Source organism: Hemiscyllium ocellatum, chromosome 42 (genome assembly GCF_020745735.1).
Source record: "Hemiscyllium ocellatum isolate sHemOce1 chromosome 42, sHemOce1.pat.X.cur, whole genome shotgun sequence".
NCBI lineage: Eukaryota > Metazoa > Chordata > Chondrichthyes > Orectolobiformes > Hemiscylliidae > Hemiscyllium > Hemiscyllium ocellatum.
In genome coordinates, this window is record NC_083442.1 from 12,054,415 (window position 1) to 12,067,339 (window position 12,925).

The 12,925-nt window shown below is 41.5% G+C and overlaps 1 protein-coding gene across 1 annotated transcript in view; it reads left to right on the forward strand.

The window, feature by feature from the left end:
* Positions 1-12,925, forward strand: part of LOC132834735 (fibrillin-1-like) — a 589,699-nt gene that overhangs the window by 358,108 nt on the left and 218,666 nt on the right. The window contains exon 22 of the mRNA XM_060853700.1: positions 11,360-11,410. Within this exon, the coding sequence (XP_060709683.1) occupies positions 11,360-11,410 (51 nt within the window). The remainder of the gene's footprint in view (positions 1-11,359; positions 11,411-12,925) is intronic.

The following is a 12,925-nucleotide window of genomic DNA, read 5'->3' on the forward strand; positions in this document are numbered from 1 at the left end:
TTCACAACATCCTTCCAATAGGAAGGAGACCAGAATTGCACACAATATTCCAAAAGTTGCCTAAACAACTTCCTGTACAGCCGCAAAATGACCTCCCAACTCCTGTACTCAATACTCTGACCAATAAAGGAAAACATGCCAAATGCCTTCTTCACTATCATATCTACCTGTGATTCCACTTTCAAGGAGTTATGAACCTGCATTCTAAGGTCTCTTTGTTCAGCACCACTTCCGAGGACCTTACCATTAAGTGTATAAGTCCTGCTCAGGTTGGCTTTTCCAAAATGCAGAACCTCACATTTATCTATATTAAACTCCATCTGCCATTCCTTAGCCCATTGACCCATCTGATCAAGATCCTGTTGTACTCTGAGGTAACCTTCTTCACTGTCTACTGCACCACCAATTTCAGTGTCATCTGCAAACTTACTAAGTATTTCTCCCATGTTCGCATCCAAATAATTTTTATAAATAATGAAAAACAGTAGATACAGCACCAACTCTTGTGACACACCACTGGTCACAGGCCTCCAGTCTGAACAACCACCACCCTCTGTCTTCTACCTTTGAGCCAGTTTTGTATCCAAATGGCTAGTTCTCCCTGTATTCCATGAGATCTAACCTTCCCAACCAGTCCCCCATGGGGAACCTTGTTGAACACCTCACTGGAGTTCTTATAGATCACATCTACCACTCCGCCGTCATCAATCCTCTTCGTTACTTCTTAAAAAAAACTCAATCAAGTTTGTGAGACATGATTTCCCACGCATAAACTCATGTTGACTATCTTGAATCAGTCTTTGCCTTTCCAAATACATGTACATCCTGTCCCTCAGGATTCCGTCCTACAATTGCCCACCACCGATGTCAGGCTCACTGATCTATAGTTCCCTGGCTTTTCCTTACCACCTTTTTTAAATAGTGGCACCACATTAGCCAACCTTCAGAATTTTGGAACGTCACCTGTTGACTATTGATGATATAAAAACTTTGCAAGGGCTAAGCAATCACTTCAGTAGGTTCCCACAGAGTTCTAAGGTACACCTTAATTAGATTAGATTACTTACAGTGTGGAAACAGGCCCTTTGGCCCAACAAGTCCACACCGACCCGCCACCCACCTATACCCATACATTTACCCCTTACCTAACAACTACGGGCAATTTAGCATGGCCAATCCACCTAACCCGCACATCTTTGGACTGTGTGAGGAAACCGGAGCACCCGGAGGAAACCCACGCAGACACGGGGAGAATGTGCAAACTCCACACAGACGGTCGCCTGAGTCGGGAATTGAACACGGGTCTCAGGCGCTGTGAGGCACCAGTGCTAACCACTGTGCCACTGTTCCACCTGATCAGGTCCTGGGAATTTATCCACGTTTATGCATTTGAAGACTTCCAACACCACCTCCTCTGTAATATGGACACTTTTGAAGATGTCACAGCTACATAACAACTTCAATTATCCGAACATCAATTATCTGAATTTCAGATCATCCAAACAAGATCTCAGGTTCCTGTAAAAATATTATCCACTGTCTGAACAATCAGTTATCCAAACAAAATACTCCCTGCCCATCGCATTTGGATAATTGAGGTTGTTCTGTATTTCCCAGCATTCTATATCTCCCATGTCCTTCTACACAGTAAACACTGATGCAAAATACACATTTCGTACCTCCCCCATCTCCTGTGGAACTGCGTTTAGGCTGCCTTTCTACTCTTTGAGGGGGGTCTCTTCTATCCTTCAATACCCTCTTGTCTTAATGTATTTATAAAATCCCTTTGAATTCTCCTTAACTCTATTTGCAAAGGTGTCTCATGTCCCCTTTCTGCCCTCCTGATTTCCCTCTTACGTATACTACTACTGCCTTTATACTCTTCTCAGGATTCACTCCATCTCTGCTGTCTATACTTGACATATGCTTCCTTCTTTTTCTTAACCAAAACCTCAATTTCTTGAGTCATTCAGCATTCCCTACGCCTACCAGTCTCTCCTTTCATCCAAGCATGACTAAACTGTCTCTGAAATCTCGTTCTCTCATTTTTGAAACCTTCCCATTTTCCAGCCATCCAAACATCGTCCCCCAATCAGTTTTGAAAGTACTTGCCTAATACCTTCAAAATTGGCTCTCCACCAATTTAGAATTTCAACTTTTAGATCCGGTCTATTCTTTTCCATCACTGTTTTAGAACTAATAGAATTATGGTCGCTGGCCCCAAAGTGCTCCCCCATTGATACCTCAGTCACCTGCCCTGCCATAATTCCCAAGAGTAGGTCAAGTTTTGCACCTTCTCTCATAGGTACATCCACATACTGAATCAGAAAATTTTCTTGCACATACCTAACAAGTTCGTCTCCATCTAAACTCTAAACACTATGGCAGTCCCAATCTATATTTGGGAAGTTAAAATCCCCTACCATAACCACCCTATTATTCTTACAGATAACTGAAATCTCCTTACAAATTTATTTCTCAATTTCCCGCTGACTATTACAGGGTCTATAATACAATCCCAATAAGGTGATCATCCCTTTCTTATTTCTCAGTTCCACCCAAATAACTTCCCTGGATGTATTCCCAGGAATATCCTCCCTCAGTGCTGCTGTAATGCTATCCCTTATCAAAACGCCACTCCTCCTCTATTGCCCCTCTTTCTGTCATTCCTATAGCATTTGTACTGTGGAACGTTGAGCTGCCAGTGGTGTCCATCCCTGAGCCATGTCTGTAATTGCTATGATAGCCCAGTCCCATGTTCCCAACTATGCCCTGAGTTCATCTGCCTTCCCTGTTAGGCTTCTTGCATTGAAATAAATGCAATTTAATTTATCAGTTCCACCTTGTTCTCTGCTTTGTTCCTGCATGTCTTGACTGTTTGACTCACTCCTTTTCCCAACTGTACCAGTCTCAGATTGATCTCTTTCCTCACTATTTCCCTTGATCCCAGCGCCCCCACCTTATTAATTTAAATCCTCTCGAGCAGCTCTAGCAAGTATATTAGTCCCCTTCCAGTTCAGACGCAATCTAGAATAGATTCCAATTATGCAGAGATGTGAACCTTCTCTCCTGCGCCAGCGTCTCAGCCATGCATTCATCTGCTCTATCTCCCTCTTCCTGCCCTCACTAGCTTGTAGCACCAGGAGTAATCTAGATATTACTACCTTCGAGGACCTCTTTTTAAATTCCTGCCTAACTTTATACATTCTCCTATCAGAATCTCATCCTTTTCCCTTATCCTTTTAAGGGAGAGTTTGATTATTGTTAGGCAAGGGAATCAGACGATATTAGGGGTGAATGGGAATGCAGAATTCAAAATAGAAACAGATAAATCCAAATCTTAGTAAGTGGTAAAGCAAGATTGAATGGACTACTACTACTCGCACTTCATAAGTTTGTACATTAGATTCTTGAACCTGCTGTCAGAAATTACTTTGTCATATAATGAAATAAGGGAAAGGAACTAGATAAAGTTATTAGTCTTTTTTAAAATTACAGCTTTAATATTTGCTATTCATCTCTGACAGTACTTGGCAACTTTTCATTATTCAGTGCTTGCATTTGCTTCATTAACATTTTCAGCCACAAACAATTAGACATTTGCTGACCCAAAGGATAAGCGAGAGTTAGGAAACCTTACCTACTTGTCATATTGTTGAAATCACTTTCCTTGCTGATCTATTGCTGGATAACAGTTATGGTCTTGTTGCCCCGTTTACACCGATCTGCTTTCTCCTTTGAAGGTAATTTCCATGTTGTCGATGAAATGGATAGAAATTCTAGGGTGTGCTTCCATAACCAATCCCAGAATGCTCGTTGTTTGCTAAACCAAATATGCTGATGCCAATCTTTCGGATTGAAATTGTCCCTTGGGGCAATACTTATTGTTGGGAGAGCTGAAAAATGCCACATTTATAAAAATAGCTTTTAAATGAAGTGAATCTCTGAAACTGAGTGTATTTCAGTATCGGGGCGGCATGGTGGCTCAGTGGTTAGCACTGCTGTCTCACAGCACCAGAGACCTGGGTTCAATTCCCACCTCGGGTGACTGTGGAGTTTGCACATTCTCCCCGCATCTGTGTGGCCACGCTAAATTGCCCATAGTGTTAGATGCATTAGTCGGGGATAAATATAGGGTAGGGGAATGGGTCTGGATGGGTTACTTTTCAGAGGGCTGGTGTGGACTTGTTGGGCCAAAAAGCCTGTTTCCAGGGAAATCTATTCATTTGTTTTCGGCACATGCATTTTGTATTCAATTCAGTTGTCAAATGACATGTTGGTATTTTTAGCATTTAGAATTTTTAAAAAATTAATTGTATTTATGAATCTGAGCAAATATTTTAATTTTCTGTACTTACAGCTTCTTGAATGATTCAAATAAGATATTCATGAAAAAACGCAATTGTTTTATAGTTTGAAGTAAGCTGTAGTACAAGCAGTGACTGTCTTGAAACTTGTACAGATGCAACAATGTCATTCTGATTTTAATACTGAATTTATTTCATGTAATCAAACTGTACATTTTCTGGATGTTTAACCATACCGTTTCAATTTGGCAGACTTACAGCCATTATGCTACAATTGTTAAGCTATCAAGCTTCTAATTGTCCAAGAAAAGCTTCACATGGCAGTCTCGGTATTGATTATAATTTTTACTGCAGGCTAAAATAGAGGGAACATAGAACAAAATTAGCTCATGTCACTAAAAGGTGACATTGAATAGTTTCAAGACCATAAGACATGGGAGCAGAAGGAGGCCATTCAGCCTGTCAACTCTGCTTCTTCATCAGTGAGATCATGACTAATCTGATAATTCTCAACTCCATATTCCTCACGTTTCCCAAGATCTTTGAGTCCCTTTCTGATTAAAAATTTCTGTATCTCAACTCTGAATATACTTAACAACCCAGCCTCAACAGCCCTTTGAGATAAAGAATTCCACAAATGCATTACCTTTGAGAGAAGAAATTCCTTCTTATTTTTGTCTTAAATAGGCTGTCCCTTATTCTAGGATTATGTCCTCTGGTCCTGGATTCACAAGAGGAAAATAATATCAGTCTGCATCTGTCTTGTCAAGTCGTAGAGTCATAGTCTTAGAGGTCTACATCATGGAAACAGGCCCTTCAGCCCAACTTGCCCTTGCCACTCAATTTTCACAATTAAACTAGCCCCATTTTCCTGCATTTGTACTATATCCCTCCATATCTACCCCATCTCTGTACCTCTCCAAATGTTTCTTAAATGATAAAATTATACTTGCTTCCAGCAGTACCTCTGGCAGCCTGTTCCAGATGCTCACCATCCTCTGTGTGAAAAATTGCCCCTCTGGACCTTTTTGTATCTTTCCCCTTTCACCTTAAACCTAAGCCCTCTAGTTTCTGTTCCTGTGAGGATAAAATATGAGAATGGCAAAATTCAGAACCCTGCATAACGCGATATTGAAAGAGTTTTGTCAAAAAGAAAAAGGCATATGTAAGATTTAGGAAACTAAAATCAGACAAGGCCTTTGAGGAATATAAAGGAAGCAGGAAAAAACTTGAGCAAGGAAGTAGGAGAGCTAAAAGAGACCGTGAAATATCTTTGGCAAGTATGATTAAGGAGAATCCCAAGGCAGTCATATGTATATATTAGGAGCAAGAGGTAGCTAGGGAAAGGGTAGGCCCATTTGAGGGCAAAGAAGGGAATTTATGAGTAAAGCGAGGGGAAGTGGGTGAGGTCCTTAATGGGTACTTCACCAAGGAGAAAGACATGATGATGGTATGATTAGGGAGGGGTATTTTGATTTCTAGAGCATGTCAGTATTAAGGAGGAAGTGTTGGGCACCTTGAAAAACATTAAGCTAGATTAGTCTGCAGGACCTGATGAGACCTATCCCAGGATACTTAGGGAGACAAGAAAGGAGATTGCTGGGGCTTTGACAGAGATCTTTGTGTCCTCTATAGCCATGGGTGAGATCCTAGAAGAGTGCAGAATAGCCAGTGCTGATCTTTTTTTTAAAATTGCAACAGGGATAATCCAGGAAATTGTAGGGCGATGAGCCTTACATCTGTGGTAGAGAAATTATTGGAGAAGATCATTAGGAACAAGATTTATTCACATTTGGAAAATAATGGATTTACTTAGGATAGCCAGCATAGCTTTGTCTCGGGAGGTCTTGACTCAAATTTGAATTGGTTTTTTGAGGAAATGGCAAAATGATTGATTAGGTATTGCAGTGGATGTGTCGACGTGGACGTTTCTAAAGCATTTGACAAGGTCCCTCAGCGTAGACTTGTCCAGACGATTAAGTCGTATTTAATCCATGGTAAATTGCTAAATTGGATACAAATATGGCTTAGTCATAGAAGTCAGAGGGTAACTGTGGAGGGACATTTTTCTGACTGGAGTCCAGTGATGTTCTGCAAGGATCAGAGCTGTGATCTCTGACGTTTGTAATATATATAAATGATTTGGATTAAATTGTAGGTGGTGTGATTAATAAATACACAGGTGACAAAAAAAATTAGTGGAGTTGTGGATAGTGAGGAAGGTAGTCAAAGGATATAGCATGATGTAGATCAGTTGAAACGTTGGGTGGAGAAATGCAGATGGTGTTTAATTTGGACAAGTGTGAGGTGATACACTTTGGGAGGTCAAATGCAAGAGGAACGTATACAATAAATGGCAGAACCTTTAGGAAAATTGATATACAGACTCCAAACCTCTATGAAAGTGGCAGCACAAATGGGTAAAGAAGGTGTACAGAATGCTTGTTTTAATCTGTGGGGGCACTGAGTATAACAGTTGGTAAGTCATGTTGCACCTGTATAAAACTTTTTGTCACCCATATTTGGAGAATTGTGTGCAGTTCTGATACAACACTATAGGAAGGATGTAGTGTCTTTGGAGAGGGTGCAAAAGAGATTTATCAGAATAATGCCTGGATAGGAGTGTATGAGCTATAAGCAGAGTTGGACAAACTTGGATTGTTTTCACTAGAGCATTAGAGGCTGAGGGAGGATCTGATAGTAGTATATAAAATTATCAGAGACATGGATAGGGTGGACAGTCAAAGTCTTTTTCCCAGGGTGGAAATGTCAATTACTAGGGGGCATAGATATAGAACATAGAATAATACAGCACAGAATAGGCCCTTCGGCCCACGAGGTTTTGCCGAACATTTCTCCTAGCTTAAGCACCTATCCATGTACCTATCCAATTGCCGCTTAAAGGTCACCAATGATTCTGACTCTGCTACTCCCACAGGCAGCGCATTCCATGCCCCCACCACTTTCTTGGGAAAGAACATCCCCCCTATACCTTCCACCCTTCATCTTAAATTAATGTTCCCTTGGAACACTCTGTTGTACCCGGGGAAAAAGTCTCTGACTGTCTACTTTATCTATTCCCCTGATCATCTTATAAACCTCTATCAAGTCACCCCTCATCCTTCGCCGTTCCAATGAGAAAAAGCCTAGCACTCTCAACCTATCCTCGTACGGCCTATTCTCCATTCCAGGCAACAGCCTGGTAAATCTCCTCTGCACCCTCTCCAAAGCTTCCACATCTTTCCTAAAGTGAGGCGACCAGAACTGCACACAGTACTCCAAATGTGGCCTTACCAAGGTCCTGTAGAGCTGTAACATTACCTCACAACTCTTGAATTCAATCCCTCTGCTAATGAATGCTAATACACCATAGGCCTTCTTACAAGCTCTATCCACCTGAGTGGCAACTTTCAAAGAGCTATGAACATAGACCCCAAGATCCCTCTGCTCCTCCACCTTACTAAGAACCCTACTGTTAATCCTGTACTCCGCATTCTTATTTGTCCTTCCAAAATGGACAACCTCACACTTGACAGGATTGAATTCCATCTGCCACTCCTCAGCCCACCTCTGCATCATATCTAAGTCCCTTTGCAGCTGACAACAGCCCTCCTCACTATCCACAACTCCACCTATCTTCGTATCATCTGCAAATTTACTGACTCACCCTTCGACTCCCTCATCCAAGTCATTAATAAAAATTACAAACAGCAGAGGACCCAGAACTGATTCCTGCGGAACTCCACTTGTAACTGGACTCCAGGCTGAATATTTACCATCTACCACCCCTCTCTGACTTCGACCGGTTAGCCAGTTCTCTATCCAACTGGCCAAATTTTCCACTATCCCATGCCTCCTGACTTTCCGCATAAGCCTACCATGGGGAACCTTATCAAATGCCTTACTAAAATCCATGTACACTACATCCACTGCTGTACCCTCATCCACATGCTTGGTCACTTCCTCAAAGAATTCAATAAGCTTTGTAAGGCAAGACCGACCCCTCACAAATCCATGCTGGCTGTCCCTAATCAAGCAGTGTCTTTCCAGATACTCATAAATCCTGTCCCTCAATACCCTTTCCATTACTTTGCCTACCACTGAAGTGAACTAACTGGCCTGTAATTCCCGGGGTTATCCCTATTCCCTTTTTTTGAACAGGAGCACAACATTCACCACTCTCCAGTCCCCTGGTACCACCCCCATTGACAGTGAAGACGAAAAGATCATTGCCAACGGCTCTGCAATTTCCTTTCTTGCTTTCCACATAATCCTAGGATATATCCCGTCAGGCCCGGGGGACTTGTCTATCCTCAAGTTTTTCAAAATGCCCAATACATCTTCCTTCCTAACAAGTATCTCCTCTAGCTTACCAGTCCGTTTCATACTCTCCTCTTCAACAATATGGTCCCTCTCATTTGTAAATACTGAAGAAAAGTACTCATTCAAGACCTCTCCTATCTCTTCCGACTCAATACAGTCTCCCACTACTGTCCTTGATCGGCCCTACCCTCGTTCTCGTCATTCTCATGTTTCTCACATATGCCTAAAAGGCCTTGGGGTTATCCTTGATCCTACCCGCCAAAGATTTTTCATGCCCTCTCTTAGCTCTCCTAATCCCTTTCTTCAGCTCCCTCCTGGCTATCCTGTATCCCTCCAACGCTCTGTCTGAACCTTGTTTCCTCAACCTTATGTAAGCCTCCTTCTTCCTCTTTACTAGACATTCAACCTCCCTCGTCAACCAAGGTTCCCTCACACGACCATCTCTTTCCTGCCTGACAGGTACATACATATCAAGGACACATCGTATCTGTTCCTTGAAAAAGTTCCACATTTCAATGACATCCTTCCCTGACAGCCTATGCTCCCAACTTATGCTCCTCAGATCCTGTTTGCAGCATCGTATTTACCCTTCCGTCAATTGTAAAACCTACCCTGTTGCACGCACCTATCTCTCTCCATAACCAAGGTGAAAGTCACAGAATTGTGGTCACCATCACCAAAATGCTCACCCACTAACAAGCCCATCACTTGTCCTGGTTCATTACCGAGTACCAAATCCAATATGGCCTCCCCTCTGGTCGGACAATCTACATACTGAGTTAGAAAAGCTTCCTGGACACACTGCACAAACACCGCCCCGTCCAATCTACTTGATCTAAAGAGCTTCCAATCAATATTTGGGAAGTTGAAATCGCCCATGACTGCTATGCTATGGTTTCTGCACCTTTCCAAAATCTGTTTCCCAATCTGTTTCTCCACATCTCTGCTGCTATTGGTGGGCCTATAGTAAACACCCAACAAGGTGACTGCTCCTTTCCTATTTCTGACTTCAGTCCATACTACCTCCAAAGGCAGATCCGCCTCGAACTGCCTTTCTGCAGCCATTATACCATTTCTAATTAGCAACGCCATACCCCCTCCTTTTTTTACCACCCTCCCTAATCTTACTGAAACATCTGTAACCAGGAACCTCCAACAACCATTCCTGTTCCTCTTCTATCCACGTTTCTGTGATGGCCACAACATCATAGTCCCAAGTACCAATCCACGCCTTAAGTTCACCCACCTTATTTCTGATACTCCTTGTGTTGAAGTATACACACTTGAGCCCGACTCTGTGTCCGCAAGTATTCCCTGTCAGTGCTACCTTCTCCACAGCCTCCCTACATTCTTGGACATCCTGAAAAACAGCTAACCTACTTGCTGGACTACAGGACATTGTTTAGGCAACTTTTGGAATATTGTGCAATTCTGGTCTCCTTCCTGTTGGAAGGATGTTGTGAAACTTGAAAGGATTCAGAAAAGATGTTCAAGGATGTTGTCACAGGGAGCTACAGGGAGAGGCTGAATAGGCCAGGGCTGTTTTTCCTGGAGTGTCGGAAGCTGAGGGATAACTGTAAAAGTTTATAAAATCATGAGGGTCATGGATAGGATAAATAGACAAGGTCTTTACCCTGGAGTGCGGGAGTCCAGAACTAGAGGGCATACGTTTAGGGTAAGAGGGGAAAGATATAAAATGGATGTAAGGGTCAACTTTCTTACACACAGGGTGCCAGAGGAAATGGTGGAGGCTGGTACCATTACAGCATTTAAAAGGCATCTGGATGAGTATATGAATAGGAAGTGTTTAGAGGGATTTGGGCCAAGTGCTGGGCAAATGGGATGAGATTAGGTTAGGATATCTGGTCGGCATGAGCAAGTTGGCCGGAAGAGTCTGTTTCTGTGCTCTATATCTCTGTGACTCTATGACTCTAAGGAAAACAACCCCAATCTGAACAATCTCTTTGTATAACTGAAATTCTACAATCAGGCAACATGCTAGTGCATCTCCTCTCCAAACTTTCTGGTGCTATCATATCCTTCCTATTATATGGATTCCAGAACTGCACATAGTATTCTAACTGTGGCCTAGCCAATATTTTATACAGTTTCAGCATAACCTCCTTGCTCTTAAACTTTCTACTCTTACTAACAAAGCCAAGTATACCATATGCCCTCTTGACCACTTTATCCATCAGCCCTGATACCTTAAGTGACCATTGTACCTGCACTCTAAGGTCACTCTGTTGCTTAGTTCTTCCCAAGGTCCTGCATTTAACATTTACTCCCTTGCCTTGTTTGTCCTGTCTAAGAACATTATCTTACATTTATCCAGATTGAATTCCATTTGCTTCTGATCAACCCATCTGACCATATTCTCCTATTTACCATCCCACTAAATTTTGTTTCATCTGCAAATGTGCATTATTGTGTTAAGTAATAAAAATATCAGATTAAAAGTAATCTCTGAATTGCCAATTTTATTTAACATATGAAAGGTGATCTTTTAAAACAAAGGTTTATTGCCATTTTAGGTTAAAGGCTTTCCTGTTGAGTTTGTAAATTGTGTCACAAAATATGAGTGGAACATTGCAAATCTATCATGATGACAACCATTGCACCCATTCAAACATCTTCCTAGTTTCTTGTAAGTTAAAATAATTACACATCTTTGTTATATTTTCTATTTTAAAATAGCTGTTGAAATAATGATTATGTTTTATTTTTAGACAGCATCTGCCCTAGAGGATACACAAGAGTTAATGGAACAATCTGTGAGGGTATGTAAAGTTCTGCCTGAATATATTACATTTCTTATTTGCTATCTGTCAATTCTGAATGCTAGAACATAATATATATTAATAAGCGGCAACAAATAATTAAAGACTGTAAGTGTTTGTGAAGAATTGAATAAAAGCATGTGAAATTTAAATGCCTATTCAGGTAACGTAAAAGCTTAAGAATAGGATGATGTTTGTTATTGACATATTTGAAGATTTCTATTATTACATTTAAACAGGATATACTGGAAATATTCAGCAGGTCCAACTGCTTATAGAGTCATACAGATGTGCAGCACAGAAACAGACCCTGCAGTCCAACTTTGTCCAAGCCGACTAGATCCTAAACTAATCTAGTCCCATTTGCCAGCATTTCGCCCATAACCCTCTAAACCCTTTCTAAATTGTACCAGCTTCCACCACTTCCTCTGGCCGCTCATTCCGTACTCACACCACCCTCTGCATGAAAAGGTTGTTCCTTAGGTTCCTTTTAAATCTTTCCCTTCTCACCTTAAACCTATGCCCTCTAGTTCTGGACTCCCCTACCCTGGAGGAAAGACCTTGCCTACTCAACCTATCCATGCACCTCATGACCCTAATATACCTCTACAAGGTCACCCCTCAGCCTCCAGGGAATATAGCCCCAGCCTATTCAGCCTCTCCCTTTACCTCAAACCCTCCAACCTTGACAACATCCTTGTGAACCTTTTCTGAACACTTTTAAGTTTCACAACATCCTTCCTATAGAAGGTAGACCAGAATTGAACTCAGTATTCTGAAAGTGGCCTAATCAATGTCCTGCACAGCTGCAGCATGATATCCCAATTCCTATACTCAATGTATTGACCAATAAAGACAAACATACTTGATGCCTTCTTCACCATCCTGTCTACCTGTGACTCCATTATCAAGAAGCTATGAACCAGCAGCCCAAGATCTCTTTGTTCGGCAACACTCCGCAGGACCTTAAGTGTTTAAGTCCTACCCTGGTTTGCCTTAACAAAATGCAGCATCTCACATTTATCTCAACTAAATTCCATCTGACACTCCTCGGCTCACTTGCCCATCTGATCAAGGTTCCTTTGTATTCTGAGGTAACCTTGGCTGTTCATTATACCACCAATTTTAGTGTCATCCCCAAACTTACTAACCACGTCTTCTATTATTCACTATATGCATCAGCAGTATCACCCCTTTCAGCAGGTTTAATTACAACATTAAGGTTGAACCTTCACAAACAAGTGCTACCAATTCAGGTTAGCTCAAATGAAGAAAACAAATGTATTAAGATGACTATGTCATGCCAATAAAAGGGTTCAAATGAAAGGAGAGTATTGGAGACAAGCAAAGCAAGCTATTGAAGTGATGTAAGAGATAGAAAAAAAATCACAACTGTTAAAATTGGAGCTAAGGATGGAACATATTTTTAGGGCAAGACTTTTAATCAAAATGCAAGTATATTCTTAGGAAAAAAAGAACAGGAGTACACCATTCAGCTCATTGATCTTGTCATAC